The following is a 23,307-nucleotide window of genomic DNA, read 5'->3' as shown; positions in this document are numbered from 1 at the left end:
CTCACAGAGTGGAGAACACTTATACCACAGAAGTCCACCCACTGGAGTGAAGGTTCTGAGCCTCATGTCAGGCTTCCCAACCTATGGGTCTGGCAACAGGAGGAGGAATTCCTAGAGAATCAGAATTTGAAGCCTAGTGGGAATTGACTGCAGGACTTTGACAGGACTGGGGGAAACAGAGACTGCACCCTTGGAGGGCACACACAAAGTACTCTGTGCATCGGGACCCAGGGGAAGGAGCAGTGACCCCAGGGGAGAGTGAACCAGACCTACTTGCTGGCGATGGAGGATCTCCTGCAGAGGCAGGGAAGGGGGGCTGTGGCTCACCGTGGGGACAAGGACACTGACAGTAGAAGTTCTGGGAAGTACTCCTTGGCATGAGCCCTCCCAGAGTCTGTCATTAGCCCCACCAAAGAGCCCAAGTAGGCTCCAGTGTTGGGTTGCCTCAGGCCAAACAATGAACAGGTGGTGAACCCAGCCCCACCCATCAAGTCAAGTGGATTAAAGTTTTACTGAGCTCCGCCCACCAGAGCAACAGTCAGCTCTACCCACCACCAGTCCCTCCCATCAGTCGTTTAGCCTCATCCACCAGAGGGCAGACAGCAGAAGCAAGAACTACAATCCTGCAGCCTGTAGAACAAAAACCACATTCACAGAAAGATAGACAAGACAAAAAGGCAGAGGGCTATGTACCAGATGAAGGAACAAGATAAAACCCCAGAAAAATAACTAAATGAAGTGGATACAGGCAGCCTTCCAGAAAAAGAATTCAGAATAATGATAGTGAAGATGATCCAGGACCTCAGAAAAGAAAGGAGGCAAAAATTGAAAAGATGCAAGAAATGTTAAACGAAGACCTAGAAGAATTAAAGAACAAACAGAGATGAACAATAAAATAACTGAAGTGAAAACTACACTAGAAGGAATCAATAGCAGAATAACTGAGGTAGAAGAACGGATAAGTGACCTGGAAGACAAAATGCTGGAATTCACTGCTGTGGAAGAGAGTAAAGAAAAAAGAATGAAAAGAAGTGAAGACAGCCTAAGAGACCTCTGGGGCAACATTAAATAAAACAACATTTGCATTATAGGGGTCCCAGAAGGAGAAGAGAGAGAGAAAGGACCAGAGAAAATATTTGAAGAGATTATAGTTGAAAACTTCCCTAACATGGGAAAGGAAATAGCCACCCAAGTCCAGGAAGCGCAGCGAGTCCCATACAGGATAAACCCAAGGAGAAACATGCTGAGACACATAATAATCATATTGGCAAAAATTAAAGACAAAGAAAAGTTATTGAAAGCAGCAAGGGAAAAACGAAAAATAACATACAAGGGAACTCCCATAAGGTTAACAGATTATTTCTTAGCAGAAACTCTACAAGCCAGAAGGGAGTGGCATTATATACTTAAAGTGATGAAACAGAAGAACCTACAACCAAGATTACTCTACCCGGCAAGGATCTCATTCAGTTTCGATAGAGAAATCAAAAGCTTTACAGAGAAGCAAACCGTTAAGAGAATTCAGCACCACCAAACCAGCTCTACAACAAATGCTAAAGGAACTTCTCTAAGTGGAAACACAAGAGAGGAAAAGGACCTACAAAAACAAACCCAAAACAATTAAGAAAATGTTCACAGGAACATACATATCGATAATTACCTTAAACGTAATGGATTAAATGCTCCAACCAAAAGACACAGACTGGCTGAATGGATACAAAAAAAAAGACCCACATATATGCTGTGTACAAGCGACCCACTTCAGAGCTAGGGACACATTCAGAATGAAAGTGAGGGGATGAAAAAAGATATTCCATGCAAATGGAAATCAGAAGAAAGCTGGAGTAGCAATACTCATATCAGATAAAATAGGCTTTAAAATAAAGAATGTTACAAGAGACAAGGAAGGACACTACATAATGATCAAGGGATCAATCCAAGAAGAAGATATAACGATTATAAATATATATGCACCCAACATAGGAGCACCTCAATACATAAGGCAACTGCTAACAGCTATAAAAGAGGAAATTGACAGTAACACAATAATAGTGGGGGACTTTAACACCTCACTTAACACCAATGGACAGATCATCCAAAATGAAAATAAATAAGGAAGCAGAAGCTTTAAATGACACAATAGACCAGATAGATTTAATTGATATTTATAGGACATTCCATCCCAAAACAGCAGATTACACTTTCTTCTCAAGTGCACACAGAACATTCTCCAGGATAGATCACATCTTGGTTCACAAATCAGTCCTCAGTAAGTTTAAGAAAATTGAAATCATATCAAGCATCTTTTCTGACCACAATGCTATGAGATTAGAAGCAAATTACGGGAAGAAAAACGTAAAAAACACAAACACATGGAGGCTAGACAATACGTTTCTAAACAACCAAGAGAGCACTGAAGAAATAAAGAGGAAATCAAAAAATACCTAGAGACAAATGACAATGGAAACACGACGATCCAAAACCTATGGGATGCTGCGAAAGCAGTTCTAAGAGAGAAGTTTATAGGAATACAATGTTACCTCAAGAAACAAGAAAAATCTCAAGTAAACAATCTAACCTTACACCTAAAGGAACTAGAGAAAGAAGGAGAAACAAAACCCAAAGTTAGTAGAAGGAAAGAAATCACAAAGAGCAGAGCAGAAGTAAATGAACTAGAAACAAAGAAAGCAACAGCAAAGATCAATAAAACTAAAGCCTGGTTCTTTGAGAAGATAAACAAAATTGATAAACCTTTAGCCAGACTCAATAAAAAAGAGGGAGAGGACTCATCAATAAAATTAGAAATGTAAAGGAGAAGTTACAACAGACACCGCAGAAATACAAAGCATCCTAAGAGACTACTACTAGCAACTCTGTGCCAAAAAAATGGACAACCTGGAAGAAATTGACAAATTCTCAGAAAGGTATAACCTTCCAAGACTGAGCCAGGAAGAAACAGAAAATATGAACAGACCAATCACAAGTAATGAAATTGAAACTGTGATTAAAAATCTTCCAAGAAACAAAAGTCCTGGACCAGATGGCTTCACAGGTGAATTCTATCAAACATTGAGAGAAGAGCTAACACCCGTCCTTGTCAAACTCTTCCACAAAATTGCAGAGGAAGGAACACTCCCAAACTCATTCTATGAGAGCACCATCACCCTGATACCAAAACCAGACAAAGGTACCACTAAAAAAGAAAATTACAGACCAATATTACTGATGAGTATAGATGCAAAATCCTCAACAAAATACTAGCAAACAGAATCCAACAACACATTAAATGGATCATACAACATGATCAAGTGGGATTTATCCCAGTGATGCAAGGATTCTTCAATATACGCAAATCAGTCAATGTGATGCACCATATTAACAAATTGAAGAATAAAAACCATATGATCATTTCAACAGATGTGGAAAAAGCTTTTGACAAAATTCAGCACAAATTTATGATAAAAACTCCAGAAGGTGGGCATAGAGGGAACCTGCCTCAACATACAAAGGCCATATACGACAAAGCCACAGCCAACATCCTGCTCAATGGTGAAAAACTGAAAGCATTTCCTCTAAGATCAGGAACGAGACAAGGATGTCCACTCTCACCACTATTATTCAACATAGATTTGGAAGTCCTACCCACGGCAATCAGAAAAAAAAAGAAATAAAAGGAATACAAATTGGAAAGGAAGAAGTAAAACTGTCACTGTTTTCAGATGACATGATACTATACATAGAGAATCCTAAAAATGCCTCCAGAAAACTACTATAATCAATGAATTTGGTAAAGTTGCAGGGTCTAAAATTAATGCACAGAAATCTCTTGTATTCCTATACACTAATGATGAAAAATCGGAAGTGTTTCCATAATTTCTTTTTCAATTTACCATTGCAACAAAAAGAATAAAACACCAGGCATTAAACCAGCTAGGGAGACAAAAGACCTGTATGCAGAAAAGTATAAGACACTGATGAAAGAAATTAAAGACGATACAAACAGTTGGAGAGACATTACCATGTTCCTGGATTGGAATAATCAATATTGTGAAAATGACTATACTACCCAAAGCCATCTACAGATTCAATGCAATCCCTATCAAATTACCAATGGCATTTTTTATAGAAGTAGAACTAAAAATCTTAAAATTTGTATGGAGACGCAAAAGTCCCTTAATAGCCAAAGCAACCTTGAAGGAAAAAAACGGAGCTGGAGGAATCAGACTCCCTGACTTTAGACTATACTACAAAGCTACAGTCATCAAGACAATATGGTACTGGCACAAAAACGAAACGTAGATCAATGGAACAAGATGCAGAGCCCAGAGATAAACCCACGCACCTATGGTCAAGTAATCTATGACAAAGGAGGCAGAGATATACAATGGAGAAAAGACAGTCTCTTCAATAAGTGGTGCTGGGAAAACTGGACAGCTACATATAAAAGAATGAAATTAGAACCCTCCCTAACAATAAAAATAAACTCAAAATGGATTCGAGACCTAAATGTAAGACCGGACACTATAAAACTCTTAGAGCAAAACATAGGAAGAACACTCTTTGACATAAATCACAGCAAGATCTTTTTTGATCCACCTCCTACAGTAATGGAAATGAAAACAAAAATAAACAAATGGGACCTCATGAAACTTCACAGCTTTTGCACAGCAAAGGAAACCATAAACAAGATGAAGAAAGAACCCTCAGAATGGGAGAAAATATTTGCAAACGAATCAATGGACAAAGGATTAATCTCCAAAATATATAAACAGGTCATGCAGCTCTATTAAAGAAACAACGCAATCAAAAAGTGGGCAGAAGACCTAAATAGATATTTCTCCAAGGAAGACATACAGATGGCCAAGAAGCACATGGAAAGCTGCTCTACATCACTAATTATTAGAGAAATGCAAATCAAAACTACAATGAGGTATCACCTCACACCAGTTAGAATGGGCATCATCAGAAAATCTACAAACAACAAATGCTGGAGAGGGTGTGGAGAAAAGGGAATCCTCTTGCACTGTCGGTGGGAGTGTAAATTGATACAGCCACTATGGAGGTTCCTTAAAAAACTAAAAATAGAATCACCGTATGATGCAGCAATCTCACTACTGGGCATATACCCAGAGAAAACCATAATTCAAAAAGACACGTGCACCCCAATGTTCATTGCAGCACTATTTACAATAGCCAGATCATGGAAGCAACCTAAATGCCCATCGACAGACGAATGGATAAAGAAGTTGTGGTACATATATACAATGGAATATTACTCAGCCATTAAAAGGAACGAAATTGTCATTTGTTTAGACGTGGATTAATCTAGAGGCTGTCATACAGAGTGAAGTAAGTCAGAAAGAGGAAAAAAAATGCCATATGCTAACACATATATATGGAATCTTTAAAAAAATGATTATTAAAAACCTTCAGGCAAGACAGGAATAAAGACACAGACCTACTAGAGAGTGGACTTGAGGATATGGGGAGGGGAAGGGTAAGCTGGGACAAAGTGAGAGAGTGGCATGGACATATATACACTACCTAACATAAAATAGATAGCTAGTGGGAAGCAGCTGCATAGCAGAGGGAGATCAGCTCAGTGCTTTGTGACCACCTAGATGGGTGGGATAGGGACGGTGGGAGGGAGGGAGACACAAGAGGGAAGAGATATGGGGACATATGTATATGTATAACTGACTCACTTTGTTATAAAGTGGAAACTAACACACCATTTTAAAGCAATTATACTCTAATAAAGATGTTAAAAAAAAAAACAGATCCAGAAATCACAAAGTTAATGGATTTCAAAAACAAGCATGTTAAAGCAATATAATAAATATGCTTCATATGTTCAAGAAGAGAGAGACTGAAAATATATGAAAGTCCCACATGGAAATTATACAGATGAAAAATGCAATATCTCAAATGAGTATTACGCTAGATAAGATTAACAGATGAGTTGAAATTACAGAATAAAAAAGATAAGTGACTTTTGAAGATATTGTGATAGAAACTAATAAAAATGAAACAAAAAAAGGCTGAAGACCAATAAACAGCATCAGTAATTTGTTGGACAGTATCAGGTAGTCTATCATATGTATAATTGGAGTGCCAGAAAAATTTCCAAAATTAATAAGAAGTCTGAACTCACAGGTCCAAGGAGTTCAGCAAAACGCAAGGAGAAGAAACATGAAGAAAAACTGCACAAAGTTACATAAAAATTAAACTGCTGAAACCAAGACATAACAGTCCTAGATGTATATAACAACGGCTTCAAAATCCATGAAACAAAAACTGAAAAAATTGAAAAGAGGAAGAGAGAAATCCACAAGTATAGCTGGAGATTGCAACTCTCCTTTCTCAGTAATGGATAGAGCAAGTTATCAAAAAATCAGTAAGGATATAGAAGACCTAAATAACACACTGTAAGTCAGATTGATAGTCACATGCATAGAACATTTCACCCAACCACAGCAGAATACACATTCTTTACAATTGCATATTGAAGATTTAACCAAGATCATATTCTAGACCATAAAGCAAGTCTTAATACATTTAAAAAGACTGGAAGTGTATTCTCTGACCACAAATAGAATTAAACTAAAAAGATATTATGAAAAATGCCCAGATAATTGGAAATTAAGCACGAAGTTTCTCAGTAACCCATGGGTTAAAGATGCAGTCACATCAGAAATTAGAAAATATGTTGAACTCAAGAAAACGAAAACACGGTACAGGCAGAAAATTGAGAGAAAATCTTGCAAAGTGAGGACACAGTTCTGACACGCACAGGTTTCATTTAGCATGGTAATGTGCAAAGTGAGGACTGCCTACATATTAGAATTTGTTAGATATTGCTAAAGCAGTGCTTAGAGAAAAACGTATAGCATTTAGTTTTTATACTAGAAAAGAAGGGACTTCCCTGGTGGCACAGTGGTAGATACTCCGTGCTCCCAGTGAAGGGGGCCCAGGTTCGATCCCTGGTCCAGGAACTGGACTTCACATGCATGCCGCAGGTGGGAATTCGGGAGTTCGCATGCCACAACTGAGGAGCCTACCTGTTGCAACTAAGACCCAGTGCAAACAAATAAATTTAAATAAAGAGGTTAATTTAAAAAACGCAGAATAAGAAAGACCTAATCAATGATTTAAGCTTGTAACTTAAGAAATTGAAGGAAAAAATAGAGCAAATTAAGCCTAAATAAACAAAAGAAAGGAAACAATAAAAATGAAAGCAGAAATGAATAAAATAAAAATCAGACCAGTAGTAGCAAAAATCTGTCAGACTGCAATCTGGTTCTTTGAAAAGATCAATAAAATTGAGAAATCTAAATAGCCAAACTGATCAGGTGAGGGAAAAAAAGATACAAATGACCAGCACCAGAAATTTTCAGTACAGATTCTACATATTAAAGAATAAGGAGGGAATATTATGAATGATTTTATGCCAACAAAATTGATACTTCAGATTAAGTGGGGAAGTTTCTTAGGAATACATGCTGTTAAGCAGAAATGGATAACTTGGATTATCCTACATGTATAAAAGGAAATTGAATTTGTAGTCTAAAGCATTCTCACAATGGAAATTTACTCCCAAATGGCATCAAACATATAAGAAAGAAATAACACAGACTCTGCTAGAAAATTGAAGATGAGGGAACACTTTCCCATTCATATTGTGAATCTAGCATTTCCCTGATACCAAAACCTGATGAAGATGTTACAATAGAATAAAACTACACACTAATTATTTCTCATGAATATAGATTCAGAAATCCTTAACAAAATAAAAGCATATCTAATCCAGCAATACTTAAGAGGGATAATACATCATGATGGTGGTAGTCTGAATAGTGGCCCCTACAGTGTCCATATTCCTACTGTCTGGAACCTGTGAATGTTAACCTTATTTGGCAAAAGTGCTGCATCTCTAGATGTGACTAAGTTAAAGGATTTTGAGAAGTGGGGATTATGCTGGATTAATGCAGATGGGCCAGATTCATCACAAGGAGTCAGAAGGTCAGAGAGGAGACAGTAGTTACAGTGATGGAATGAGGAGGCATCCAGACCTAAGGAATGTAGGCAGCCTCCAGAAGCTAGAAAAGGTAAGGAAATGGATTTTCCCCTAGAGCCTCCAGAAAGAACCAGCTCATGATTTTTTAGCCCTGTGTAAAATTCATTTTGGACTTATGGTCTCCAGAACTGTAAGAGAATAAATTTGTGTTATTTAAGCCACCACGTTTGTGGAAATTTGTAATAGCAGCAATAGGAAATTAATACGATAAACAAGTGGAAATGCAGGGTTGGTTTAAAATTTAAACATCTATCAGTGTAAATAAACATATTAATAGTATAAAGGAGAAAAACCCATATAATCATATCAATAAGACAGAAAAAGCCTTTGACAAAATTCCACCCCCCTTGTTTGCTAGGAGTTAAAACTGTCTTTAGATAAATTCTATTTATCTACATCTAACAAATTCTATTTATTTAGAAATTTTCTAAATTCTATTCTAGAATTTTATCTCCTTGCAAACTAGGAATATTAGAAAACTTCTTCAGTGTGATATAGAGCATTTAGAAATGCTGGTGAAAGACTGAATGTTTTCTCCCAACATGGTACTGGCACACGTAGCCAGTGTAATAAGGCAAGAAAGAAATAAAATGCATCCAGAAAGTAAATGAAGTAAAATTGTTTTTATTCACAGTTACAGAATCATATGTGTAGCAAATCCTAAGCAATCTACAAAACTACAGAACTGAGTGAGTTTAACAAGGTTACAGGATACAAAATCAGTGTACAGAAATCAACTGTATTTCTATATAGTAGCAATGAGCAATCAGAAACTGAAATAAAAAACAACACAATAGGGCTTCCCTGGTGGCGCAGTGGTTGGGAGTCCACCTGCCGGTGCAGGGGACACGGGTTTGTGCCCCGGTCCGGGAGGATCCCACATGCCGCAGAGCGGCTGGGCCCGTGAGCCATGGCCGCTGAGCCTGCGCGTCTGGAGCCTGTGCTCCGCAGCGGGAGAGGCCACAACAGTGAGAGGCCCGTGTACCTCAAAAAAAAAAAAAAAACACCACCACAATAGCACCAGAAGTATTACTTGGGGATGAATTTCACAAAAGATGTGCAAGACCTAATTGTTGAAAGGTTCAAATATTAGGAAGTTCAGTTACATTGTGTTTTTGTTTGTCCTGCATTGGTCTTAGAGTATTCCTTCATTATGAAGACCCATGTCGTGTACATGCTGGACAAGTTTCAGATATGTTTTTCATACTGCCTCTTCCCGTTTTTTCTCTTTCTGGAGTTTTTCTTGTGCGACGTTTTTATTCTGTTTTCTATATCTCTTAACCTTGCGTGTTTTGTCTTATTTGTCATTGATGCATTCTGTGTAACCTCCTCCTTATTTCTGTCTTTTCCTTTAACAATTTTACTTCTAATCTTTTTTTTCCAATAAATTTATTTATTTATTTTTGGCTGTGTTGGGTCTTCGTTGCTGCACGCGGGCTTTCTCTAATTGCGGCGAGCGGAGGCTACTCTGTTGCGGTGCACAGGCTTCTCATTGCGGTGGCTTCTCTTATTGTGGAGCACAGGCTCTAGGTGCGTGGGCTTCAATAGTTGTGGCACGCGGGCTCTAGAGCACAGGCTCAGTAGTTGTGGCGCACGGGCACAGTTGCTCTGTGGCATGTGGGATCTTCCAGGACCAGGGCTTGAACCTGTGTCCCTTGCGTTGGCAGGTGGATTCTTAACCACTGTGCCACCAAGGAAGTCCTTCTAATTTACTTTTTAACCTGTTTTAATATCCCTCTTGCAGCTATAAGTTCCTGGAGGTTTGTTTACCTAGATGTAAATTTTGTGTTTGACCTCCTCTATTATATTTGGAAGAATTTGATTTTGTTTTTAATTGATGCTTGTTGTATGCTTCAGTGTTTATTCTGGGACCCCTGGGGCTTTCAACTGTCCTGGACTAGAATGTACGCTAATTTCTCTGTTTGGGGATCCTGTACCACACAAGTAGTTTAAAACTCAGATGTCATGAGCAGCAGTGACCTGTCTACCTCCCTAACCTCAGCTGACAGACTTTTGCTTCTCCATGATAGTAGGAAAAGTTAGTTTTGAGTTTTCTCATCCTGTTTTTTGAACTTGGGGATTTCTTTTTTTACTCTTGAACTTAACTACATATTAATTAAATATTTGAAATGTTGTATATTATCTAACATTTCCATCTATTTTTGGTGAGGAAAAGGTCCTGTCTCATGCATAGTGTTTTCTTGGTTTGGGATGTTGCTTACTGTTATTTGTTTGATTTACATTGGTTTGTTAAAGATTAATGTGACTTTAACATATAATTTTTCTTTTTAATCTGTGGAGGTGATCTTTCTGTGAAATTCTTTTGTTCTAGATTGTTGGTCCTTGTTTCCTTCCAGAATTATAGTATTTTAATAATAATGAAAAGAAATTTGTTCTGATGGAATATATTTATAAGAAAAGCATTTCATTTTCAAAATTTTGAATTTACCTTTGTATTAATTGAGGAAAATTTTGAGTGTATATTTTTAAATTCTGATTTTGTCAAGACACACCATCCCAGAGAGTCCAGTTCATTCTGGGTACCGAAGATGATGATGAAGAACACATTCCCCATGATCTCTTCACGGAAATGGATGAGCTGTGCTACAGAGATGGAGAAGAGTATGAATGGAAAGAAACTGCCAGGTGATGATACTCTCTCAGTTTTTAACTGCCTTTACTTGGTTTCTTTTTGTAATGAGAATATAAGATTGAAATTGAGACATCCAGTACTTTAAAACAATGAGTAGAGAATTTCCTTCTGTTTGGAAATTTTATCTTTATTCTCAAAATTTGTTTCCTTAAATAATTCTTAATACTATAATATAAGAAAAGGAAATATGTTACTGTAGATTTTAATGTCTTTAATTAGAGGAAACAAGTTTGAAAAATCAATGTCTTGCATATTTAAAGTTTAAAATAAGATTGGAAGCTGAAACTGAAATTCCAGAGTTTGTTTCTGTAAACTTACTACAGTGATAGCTAGAATAGAAAGAGGAACTACAAAGATAACTTGTGCCTATCGACATTATAGACCATTAGCCTAATTTGTAAAAATGTGTTTGTAGCGAAATTTTGTTTTGGTGGTGGTGATCTTTGTTTCTGTTTAAAAGAAAAAGCTTATGTTTATCATATTAAAATAAACAAATGGAATCATTATTTGTAAAATATTGTTATACATTATACATTTCAGATGGCTGAAATTTGAAGAGGATGTTGAAGACGGTGGTGACCGGTGGAGTAAGCCTTACGTGGCGACCCTCTCTTTGCACAGTCTTTTTGAACTGAGAAGTTGCATCCTAAATGGAACAGTCATGCTGGATATGAGAGCAGGCACTCTTGATGAAATAGCAGGTGATAGCAAAGTGACTTCTTTATAGTTAAATTGTATTGAAGTTAGAGATACTTAAATAAGGAAAATAAAGTGGAATTTTAGACCATTGATTTGACAGTTACATGTTGAGCTTCCATTCTGTGCAGGGCAGTATGAGGAGTAGACATATAAATAACCCTTTTTGTCTTTGATAAGTATGGAGTCTAAAAGATTAAATTAGAGAGATGTAACTACAGTTATCAAGAAGAAAGTGACTAGTGCCATAAGCAAGATATGGAGTCTGTTCTCTGGAAATGCAGAGGAAGGAGCTTTTTGTTTCTTTGTTTTTTGGACCAAGGTATCTGGGGAAGATACAGAGAGTACATTAACTATTCAACTTATCCATAGAATTTGAACACATGGCGATAGGGAGCAGGGTGGTGCAAGAGAAAAGAAAGTATTCTAAGGAGGAGGAAGAGAAGGAAGAAAAGTCTAGAAAGTATAGACAGCTATGAATCTCAGAAAAGTCAATTATCTGTGAGTATACAGATTTCTTGAGATATGTTAGAAAAATAAATTAGAGGTGGATTGTGACTAGCCTTGAATTACTGGGTTAAGAAATTGGATTTTATTTGGTAGGCATTTTGGCTCTCAGTGATTTTTAAGTTGGAGAATAGTATGATCTTGATGTGTGTCAGGGATATCATTCTGGCAAGAAGAGGTAGGGTGGCTTTGGATAAGGAGATTAGAAGCAAGGAGGTCATTTATTCTCTTGGAATGTCTAAGCAAGAAGATGACGATCTATGTCTGGTAGGTAGTAGCAATGGAAACAAAGGAGAGAAAATTGAAGGATACTGTGGAGGTAGAAAGAAGGAAAAGATAGCTGTGATAAAGCTATTTGGTCATTAACTGAAGTTGCTCAAAACCAATATCAAGTTCAATAGTAATAAATTTGATAGTGAGACTACCATTATAGATTGTCCAATATAAAAACAAAAAACTATTGTATTTGATCTTCAAGAGGACCGTAAATTTATTAGAATTTCTCAGGCTAGAAATACCAGTATGTTGATATTACCAGATTGATAGATTTGACCTTGTGCTGCAAATCTTTAAGTTATGGAAGTCCTTTCTTGTTCTATATAAATGACTGAAAAACTGAGTAGGATTAGGAATATTGAATTCAGACATATTCAATATGTCTTACTTTGCCTTTTAATGATCACGTAATACAATATAATATTTTAGTAAATGTATAATCCAGTGTTCATTTGTATGGTAGCCTGTAGTCATGGTGTTGCTGTTAAGAGTTTACCTGCTAGGTTGATCTAATTTTCTCTTAGAGGAACCTTATCATAGATTTGAAAGCCTGACTGTTTTATATCAAGTTACTGCCACTTTTAAAAAATATTTATATGTCCTTTATAAATTAAAAATAGTCCAGGACTTCCCTGGTGGCGCAGTGGTTGGGAGTCCGCCTGCCGATGCAGGGGACACGGGTTCGTGCCCCGGTCCAGGAGGATCCCTCATGCCGCGGAGCAGCTGGGCCCGTGAGCCATGGCTGCTGAGCCTGTGCGTCCGGAGCCTGCGCTCCGCAACGGGGGAGGCCACGGCAGTGAGAGGCCCACGTACCTCAAAAAAAAAAAAAAAAAAAAAAAATAGTCCAGGCACCGCAGTAATGTATAAAATGTCATTGCCATCAATCTCCCCATTTCCCACACCTCCCTCACAGCCTGATATAGTCATCTTTCTAAAACTTATTACTTCATATTTTATCTATTCAGTTACTCACTGGTTTTTCTACCTGTGGATGAGTGAGAGCAGAAACTTGATCTGCTTAGTTAATTGCTATATTCCCAACACGTAATAGGTACTCAGTAAATAGTTAATGATTGAATGAATGAGTACAGATACTCATCTACAGTTTTGGGGAAAAGTATGAGGTGAAGCAAGAAAATACCTTCACTTCTTAGGAAGCCAATATTTGAATATCCATTTTAATAGAATTTATTGTATCATCAGTAAAGCACCTTCAACTATATAGGAAGGTTATTGGTGAATAACAGTAGCTTTTCAATAAATACTAGTATTTATTAAAATAAGGGTCTCTATTAATATGTTCATTTTTGTTGGATAATGTTCATATTTATCTTTATGCATCCATTATTCAATATTAGAAGAGAATGATACTTTCTAGAGCTATTTAAGAATCTTATTTTTCTGGTAAGATTTCACTTAAGATTTATTCTGTGTTATAGTCATCCAAGTATTAGTTTATTTAATAAAAATGATTGTTATCTATGTATTTTTTCTTTGCCTAGATATGGTATTGGACAACATGATCGCCTCTGGCCAGTTGGACGAGTCCATAAGAGAGAATGTCAGAGAAGCCCTTCTGAAGAGGCACCATCATCAGAATGAGAAAAGGTTCACCAGCCGGATTCCCCTTGTTCGATCTTTTGCAGATATAGGCAAGAAACATTCTGACCCTCACTTGCTTGAAAGGAATGGTGAGATAAGTTGTGGCATTCCTTTTTTGCTAACACGTCTACACTAATGGCATTCCAGTGTGTTACAATTAGCATTCAGGAAAAGAAACATATTTTTTCTAGATAATTACATAGGCCTTTATCTTTTTAATTCTCTTTAAAATAATAATTTGTGCATTTAAAGATTTCATTTCTAAAATGTCTTTACAGCGTGACAGAATTATCTGTAGAAATTACTTAGATGAAAAAATTAAGCATTTACTCTGTTAAAATGGGATAAGTATTGGTAATATTTAAACACTACACTATACGTAACCCTGAATTACTCTCCTTCTTGCTTTTTTGTTTCTGCTGAAGAATTCTTGTATATTTGATAAAAGAGCCATAAATTATTATCTATAAATTTAATCTTTTGAAAATTTTAAGTCTTGTGTTTGGGCCTTTAATATTAGATTTTTCCTGGAGATTTTTTTTTTTTCTCCTGAGTATACTTTACTTGCTAGGCATAAGCAAGTATTTTGGGGTTGGTCTGCTGATTTCACTGCTTTTTATTTACATAATTGGTGAAAGGTTTTTGTGCTTGTTCCTGTTTTATGCTAGGGATGATGCAGTTGATTTTTTCAAGCCATTGAGAATGGCACAGACCCACACACTGCTGCTCTCCCCTCTCATTCACGGTCTAGCATGGGTTATGTGGGACATGGGGAGAATGTGTTTTTGTAGCCATTTACCTCTGTCACTGTCTTAAGGCTGGCATGCTATCACTGGGGTTCTGTTTTGGGTCTCAAAGATGCTCTGATGACAGTGACTGGAAAAATCCAGTTGCAAAGAATTGGAGCTGGTTTTGAGGGTCACTGCTGCCTCTAGTTGCTACCATTACCCAAGGCTTGTGAGAATTACAGTGAAGAGGAGTGGAGGATGGGCCACAAATCCTTCTGCTCATCTTTTCTGTCTCTGAAAAGCGTATGGCTTTTAACTGTTCTACAAGCACACAGTCACAGGTGGTAGGATATAACATGTTTAAAGTTGACAGTACTTAGTTATCGTTTGCAGCTCAGTGTAAGATAATTAAGTCCATTTTCTTCTGAGCATTTGACCAATAAAACTCTTTAATCTATTTAAAATTGTGCCTTTCTATATTCAAGGAACCTTAAGAATGAAAGAAATCTCTTATGGACCTAAGTTCAATCTGAAAGCAAGCCATCTATGTCATGTCTTTTTTTCACCTTTCCATGTATTGCATATGCTCTACTTCAGTGAAGTGAATTTGTTTGCCTAGAGAGACCATATTAAATCTTTCTTCCCCATATGCAGTGGTTCCTGATTATTCTCCAATTGTCAGTTGATTCCTTTTAATCATAAGACAACGCCTGTTTTCTTTTAGATGCCATTTTAGCATGGGCATTTCATTATTTTGTTATAGTTGTAATTTAACAATTTTTTCTGCATGTAGCTTATTTTTTAACTAAATAGTGGTGGTTTATGGATTAAAAGTTCATATTTTTAATATTTCTGGGATCTCTTGAGCATGTAGCTTTGATTACTTAGATCATGTGGGGTTGTTATATTTCTCATGCTTTTCCTGAAAAAACAATGTTATTCCATTAAGCCACACTTAATTAGAATAAACAAGTTTTTGAAGTATAACTATACCTGACGTTTTGAAATACTGTAGACTTAACTTCCTCATCACTCTTGTTGGTAAGAAATACTTTATTCTTAGCTAGTTAAGTTAGAGATTGTATGTATTTGTTTTAATTTATCTGCTGCCTTAGAAATGTAAGCATATTTTAGGGCATTTATTAATACCAGATAATGAGCTCAAGAATATGTATCTTTTAAAATTGACGTTTCTCTTTTGAAAAAAAAAATTCCTATAACATGTCTTATGTTTTTAAATTTTACTTGAGAGTGCTATCAGTAGGTGATGCCCTATTGGCTTAATGTTATTGATATCACCTTTAAGTTAAGAATTATTAGATACCATTAATGTGGACTTTTCTTATGAGAGAATATGTAGTGGTTCGGTGCAATGTAGATAAAATGCACTAAATATCAGTGCTGTTAAGTTTTGTTTTGGGTTTTATTTCTTAGATTATTTTTGTGTTATATTCTGATTTGCTATTTATCATTTTTTTAAGCAGCAGCTTTCCATTGATATTATTCTTTAATTTTAAAGCCACACTATTGGACATTCTCATTACTAACAGAATATCGTCCCTGACCATCTATCATTAGCATTGTTTTTTATTTTTTGTTTTGATTTTTGGATACACCTTCAGAGAACTAATTACAGTTTAAGGCATTTTTCAGTGATTTTCTAATATTTAAAAATCTGATTGTTATACTAACCCTGATAGCATGAATTTGAAATTTTGGATCTTTTTTAAACCTTGCAGTTTATGGTGTAAATTGATATTTTGTGTCTCATTTGTCTTCTGCAGTGAACTTCATCACTTTTCATTTATTTGTTTTATCTCAGGGGAAGGCCTTTCAGCCTCCCGCCACTCTTTGCGAACAGGTCTGTCTGCCTCAAACCTTTCATTGAGAGGAGAATCACCTTTATCTCTTCTTCTCAGTCATCTTCTTCCTTCTTCGAGAGCTGGAACCCCTGCAGGCTCGAAGTGTACAACCCCAGTACCTACCCCTCAGAACAGTCCTCCTTCCAGCCCTAGGCTCAGTCGCCTGAACTCCAGAAGTTCCCAGCAGAGGCAGCTTCAGGCCCCAGAGCTACTGGTTTCACCTGCCAGTGACGATATTCCCACAGTAGTAATTCATCCGCCTGAGGAAGACTTAGAAGCACTGCGAGGCCAGGAGCAGAAGAATGAGGAAAATGTTGACATAACTTCAGGCAACTATTCAAAGTCCTCCATGTGTGGTGCTTTCTGCCTCTAGATCACTTGCACTTGGAATGCCTTTCAAGCACATAGCTTTAGCAGCATACATAGATAATGCTTATAATTTATTTTGACTTCTGCATGTTTTTTTCTTTATAGTATATTACAGAGAAGGATAGAATTATTTAAAATTTTAAAAAGACTCCAAATAAGACTACACATAATTTAATTTTTTTTTCAAAAAATTTCACTGAGATTTTACAGGTCAGTGCATTTGAATGGTTCAAAAAATGTAGACATTTTTACAAGTAATCTTTTAATTTGCCGTGATTAAAAAAATGGTGGCTCTTCTTGTGCATTTCATTCCATAAGGTGAATGAACACATGTTTTACATAAAGTAAAATGAGGTGATATGCCTTTTATCTACTATTTGGTGCTTTTGTTCAAGGAATGCAGTATGTTTTAACCTTCCTAACAAAAAATAGAATTGAATGTTCTTTTTCTCATTTTGTCTCCTGGGATCATCATTATTTCAAGACTAGTTTTATAATTTGGCATAGACTTTACTTGTCCTTTATTTAATGCCATATCTATTTTTAATCCTAATTCACCTTGAAATTTTCAGGACTAGAGTTCCAATAGTTGTGGCTAGGATATATTTCTATGTGAATTAGAAAAATTATTTCTTAGTGCATAAAAGGTTTGTAACTGACTTAAGGGTTATTATATATTATTATAATTTTGGCTTTTCCTCTTATATATTAATTATATGTATATTTATACATATTTATCTTTCTACCCAATTCATATGAAGAAGTATTCTTTTTTTTTTTATTTTGCGGTACGCGGGCCTCTCACTGTTGTGGCCTCTCCCGCTGCACAGGCTCGGGACATGCAGGCTCAGCGGCCATGGCTCACAGGCCCAGCCGCTCCGCGGCATGTGGGATCTTCCCAGACCGGGGCACGAACCCATGTCCCCTGCATCTGCAGGCGGACTCTCAACCACTGCGCCACCAGGGAAGCCCTAAAAAAGTATTCTTTAGTGACTATGTTTTACTGACAGCTAAGCATCAACGTGACATATGAACACTAACTATAGTGGTTTTAATCACATAATTATTATCACATTTCTGCATAACACTGAATAATATGTAACGCTTCAATAGTAGCTTATAGTTAGTAGCCTGTTTGATGTGTATAAAATTTTGTGTAAGTTGGGTGGATATACCTATTTTCAGAAACTCAGGCTCAGCCCCTGGATCATATATCTAGTAAGTGACAGCCCATGTCCTCTGACTAAACATCCTGTGTTCCTACCAGTATATGACCAACCAGCCTCTCCTTCTCTTTATTGGCTGTATCCAGACATACTAAATACATTTAATCAAAGCTCATTGTAGTTGCCAAAAAAAGATGATACTTTTAGAAGTTAAAAAATAGAAGTTTTATGGTTAAATCATTGTAACATTAATTATGATAGTACTTATAGTAACCATTGTTTCATAGGTTGTCACACACAGTGATGTGTACTTTTCAAATATCATATTTCTAATTTGTCTAACAATTTGATGAGTTCATGTTATCGCTGTTTGTAAAATGAAGAAAATTAAGACTTAGAGATGTTAAGGTTATACCGTAAATGACCAGAGCAAGGACTTGAACCCAGATCCACATACAACAAAATCTATAGTATAGAATTTAATTGTAAATTTTAATACTCTGTGGAAAAGATAGAGTATTATATAATGAGGTAACTAAACAAAAGAAAAAATCTAGAAATAATTACTCAGAAATAACAAACATTCTTATTTTAATTAAAAAGGACTAGCAAGGTTTACTACTTTTCTTGAACAAAAATGACTTCAAAGTTACTTCCCCTTGCATTTGTTTTTACCTATATCTGTCAGTAATACTGGACAGTTCTTGTTTTACCAGTTTCAATGTTATCAGTGATAAGGGACTATAAATTTTATATGGGAAGGAAGGGATGTACAGGTTCACAATGGCTTATTAGGTCATGTTGTTAAGAGGATAAAAAGAGCAATTAACTGAAAATTGAGGGACATGATTAAATTATTTCCCCCTCTGCCATTAAGTATGCCATGAGATTTATTAGCCTTTCTGAAGAAAAGAAATTAGAACGTAGGGAAGAGGGAATTTCTAAGGAAAAGGGAGAGCTCATAATTACTGTTTAAGAAGACATTTATAGGAGGAATGTAATTACAATAATAGGGGCAACTCTATATTATTCCTTGCCTTAGTTACCTTTGCTGCTTAGAGCAGCTGGAAACTCTATAAGTTTTCCTGAAGTCTGATGAAGAAGGTGGCCTTGGCATCATTTTTGAGAGACTAATGTCATAGATTTTTGTGGCACGGGGTCATGATTTGTGAATATCTGTAGTAAAAAGAAAAAAAGAAAGTGGTGTTTCCCAGTAGTTATTTTTTGGAGAATAATTATGTAAAAGACGTAACTCACTTTTAGTGTTTGTAACTGTCTTCTGACTCAGTGTTTCTCACCTTCGGCACTATTGACCTTTTGGGGTGGACACTTCTTTGTGGTGGGGGATGTCTTGTGCGTTGTCGGATGTTGAGCAGCACCCTTGGCCTCCACTCACTAGCCGCCAGTACACTCCCTAGTGGTGACAACCAAAGATGTCTCTAGACGTTGCCAGATGTCTCTGGGGGGCAGAATCTTCCCCAGATGAGAACCACTGCTCCAAATACTTCTACTTTCAAACTTTTAATGACAGAAAACTGATATCTTTGATTTCTGTTTCTCTAGGTAGCTTTGCTATTTTAAGAAAAAGAATGTAAGGCACAATAATAGATTTACCAGGGTATGATTTTTAAATCCCAGTACTGATTGTATACATACTCATATTTGTTTTTTCTTTTGCTCAAAGCAAGTAAAGTCCTTCTGAGTTATTTGTGCTAATGATAGTTTTAATTTTGGGGAATTTACTCATTTAATTCTGAGCTGTAGGAATTTACTGTAGGAGCAGGGATACTTCCTTAACCTTTTGAGGAAATAGCTTTAACTTAGCTGAGAGTAGGAAGGATTGCATGGAGAAGGCGATGGTGGGATCTCTAAGGTGTGCCTGGCATGCTGACTTTAACAGGTTCAAGATGACCAGGTGAGCCCATGACTTCACGTCATCTCTTCTGGCTTTGTCAGTATTGAGTTGTATATTATTTCTTCTTCCCATTCTACTGTATCCTTGTTTTCCCCCAGAGCCTTCTCCCCATTCCACTCTTCTCCCCAAAATCTGGTGCCTGGGACTGTTCTGGGAAGCTGTGCCTATGTTTTTTTTTGGTTACACGTTTGCAGGTTGGATGCATTTAGTAGTTAGCAGTGTGTGTGTGTTGATGGTCATTGCAGTTGCTGCCAGGGCCTTAATGATACTCTTCATTTTCTTGTGTGGGAGTTGGTGGAAACCACTGAAAAATACTGGTTCACTTTTTTTTTCCACTTGGGCATGTATTTTAATAAAGGAATGGACTCTATAATGGAAGTGTAGGGACAAAGTTCAAAGAAGAGGCTAAAATGGTGATAAATTAGTTGAGTTTTAGGAAATAGTTTTTATTTCAGAATTGTTTAATACTTCTAGGGAATGAGCACATGGCTAAGGGGATTGCACATACTTTTTACACTGAGATTTTTGGGTCAGAGTGACATCCTAGCGTAGATATTTAACATAGAAGTGGGTATCACAAAGGTCTTCTTTCACTAAGTTTAAGCAGTAAACTCAAATGACTTAAAGTTACTAGTGTATGTTGTATTCTGTAAAAATGAAAACTCCCTTAGAGGCATTGAATATATCTGATATGCTTAAAATTTTGGAACTCAGTTACGAATATTAACTTTAAAGTTTATAGGATCTAACTACAAACAATTTAATTGAACTTCTGTGGGTCACTAGATTGTCTTGAGTGGCAGAGTTAAAACTAAAAGTAAAGACTGTTGTAATTGTCTAGTGCATCTTCTCCTGTGATACTCAGTGTTTTGGGTAATATTAAATCTGTATTCTTGAACTAAAAAGTCTTGGGTGTTTTGAAAAAATTGGATACATTTAATGGTAGAAATCTGTGTTAAGTACTTAAACATTTTTGAGATTTGAACTTTATGCAAAATTCGTAGTGGTAATGATTGATCATATTCTACTGGGTGTTTTTATGTTATTATGTGAATTGTTGCTGAGTGTTACTTGAAATGAGTATACATAATGCATGAACATATCTCTATCATTTGTAATACAAATAAGCTAATTTAATAGAACGTGTATCTAAAATAGTAAAAACATTACTATTATGTTTTAACATATTTCTTAGGAATAATGACAGTAGGCAGCACATAAATTTCACACAAGAGAATGAAAATTCTTGAGGAAACTGTTAAGATTAGGGATGATTATGGCAAAATTCGTGTACGTTTAGTTGACGTAGCTCTTAACATTTTCTGAGTTACATTTAGGTTTTATCAGAAATTTTATATTGTTATTGATGTAAGTGTGCTAGACATCATTAAGCTAACTTAATGATGTGGAGTTCATGTGTCTATTGGATACCTTGAAAATGGATGCCCTAAGTATTTCTAGTGGTGATCAGACCCAGGTCTTCTACCTTCTACTCACTTTTTCTCTTTTTTCAAAAGGCCACCATTTTTGTAAATGCCAATTATATTATTTAAAATGTTAAAATATATAGCTTCATTATTGCTTAAAATGTTAATCTACTCTTGCTGGTATGGTACTAACACTTGGCACCTTTTTTTTTTTTTTAACCTAGCACATTTGCTTTTAATAAACCATCACTTTCAGGATATGAGCAGATTCAGGTTACAAAGTGAATTTTCTCCTTACTAGTTTGGAATTTGTTTGTTCTTAAATACAGGTATTTTGGCCTCTCCACAGTCTGCACCTGGAAACTTGGACAATAGTAAAAGTGGAGAAATTAAAGGTAATGGAAGTGGAGGAAGCAGAGAAAATAGTACTGTTGACTTCAGCAAGGTAATTCTGTTACTAACTATACATTTTCATAGTCATTTTTACTGAGAAAATTGTAGCAATGTGGCTTTCTTAACATTGATTATAATAATTTTTTAATAACTGGTGCCTATAAACCTGCATGTGATGCTTATGATATGTTAATTTATGATCAGAAATTGTGAGAAAGGTAACAGTCTCATAGCACTTGAATAACATTATATCTTACTAGTGTTAGAAATTCTGAAAAAAGAATACATGAATAATATGGTATTTTCATCTATACCTACCCATAGATATCATGAAACTTCAGTACCTTTTGAATTACAGTCGTTTGTTCTGGAGCTACTAGAAAGATTAATTCTGGTAATGATGTTATAGCAGTAATGATTCAGCTTTTTCTCGGCTGTAATGTGATCCCAGAATTATTGTCTTATGGTGTCAGTACTTTCTGGAATGTCACTGGGAAACATTGGTGCTTCCCCATGGGTAGGTAAAGGTAAAGGCATGGATTTAAAAACAATTCACCTATCTCAACTATGATTTTGAATTGTGGTAGACGAGTATTTAAATGAAATATAAAAAGAACTTATTTCAAAAGAACAGGACAAAAAACTACAAGTTCAAATTACAATTGAATTTAAAGCATACTTTGTGAGTACTGCCCCTGAATAATTGATCCCCTGTGGCCATTGTAAATTTTTTTATTGGTATTTACTATAGGATACGATGTCAGACTTTTAAGATTCATCTTTTAAGCCTTAATCTTATGATGCAAATTCTATAAATCACATTTTGCAGAAAAGGCATTTAAATGATGATTTGCGGTATAGCTTTGCTGAGCTTTATGCTCTAAAATTATAAAAAGCTTTGCCAAAAAAAAGCCTTGCTTATGGGACATTGTACTGTTCTAAGTCGATCATATTTTTACTGGTGCACCAATTATTTCAGATGAGTGTAAAGTGTTCAGTAACTAAATTGCAACGAATAAATTACTATAGTTTAAGTTATAGATCTCCTCTAGACATGGCAGATGCCATTTACTTTTGTTCCTCTGTCACAGTTTTCCTTTTTTTACTTGGTCTGTCCTTGTGTACACCTCCTTATCTCCTGTTGGGCAGGAGTCTGCCTCCTGGCACTGTAGTTGTGGCACACTGGGTGTGGGACTCAAGAGGCCCGCTGTAAGTGCTGGTTTTATTTTAATAGATAGCCCTGTAAGTGGTTGTTTAGTGCCTTGTGTGAAACTGCGTATAAACGAAGAAGTTGCCATACTTTGATATTATGCTCGTAACCTTTTCTTTGTAATTATACACAGACAACTGAATTTGATTATATAGCACTACCATATATGTATACCAATTATGGCTATTTTAGTTTTAAATAAACATAACTTTTCCCGCTTAATGAGAATACTGGGGGATGCCCAGAGTTCTTTAAAATAAAAAGGACTTATAAAAATATATAAAATATAAAGGAACTAATTGATTTCTAAGATTAAACAATAGATAATAATTAAATGAATATTTTTAGCACTGTGTATAATTTCATGGACCACTGTTAGCTTGTGAACTATATTTTTGTCTTTAATAGTTTTTAATGAATACTGCT

The 23,307-nt window shown here is 36.0% G+C and overlaps 1 protein-coding gene across 4 annotated transcripts in view; it reads left to right on the top strand.

Moving 5' to 3' along the window:
- SLC4A7 (solute carrier family 4 member 7) overlaps positions 1–23,307 on the top strand; it is a 121,253-nt gene that overhangs the window by 55,788 nt on the left and 42,158 nt on the right. For 3 of the 4 annotated variants that reach the window (XM_079933425.1, XM_079933424.1, XM_079933423.1), the window contains exons 4-7: positions 10,585–10,723; positions 11,271–11,431; positions 13,712–13,900; positions 21,608–21,723. In XM_079933425.1, the coding sequence (XP_079789551.1) occupies positions 10,585–10,723; positions 11,271–11,431; positions 13,712–13,900; positions 21,608–21,723 (605 nt within the window). Of the gene's footprint in view, positions 1–10,584; positions 10,724–11,270; positions 11,432–13,711; positions 13,901–16,361; positions 16,731–21,607; positions 21,724–23,307 lie in introns of all 4 variants that reach the window. The other variant, XM_079933426.1, reaches the window with a different exon arrangement.

Source organism: Stenella coeruleoalba (assembly GCF_951394435.1).
Source record: "Stenella coeruleoalba genome assembly, chromosome: 10".
Lineage (NCBI taxonomy): Eukaryota > Metazoa > Chordata > Mammalia > Artiodactyla > Delphinidae > Stenella > Stenella coeruleoalba.
The sequence above is the reverse complement of the archived record's forward strand: the minus strand, read 5'-3'. Positions and strand labels throughout refer to the sequence as shown.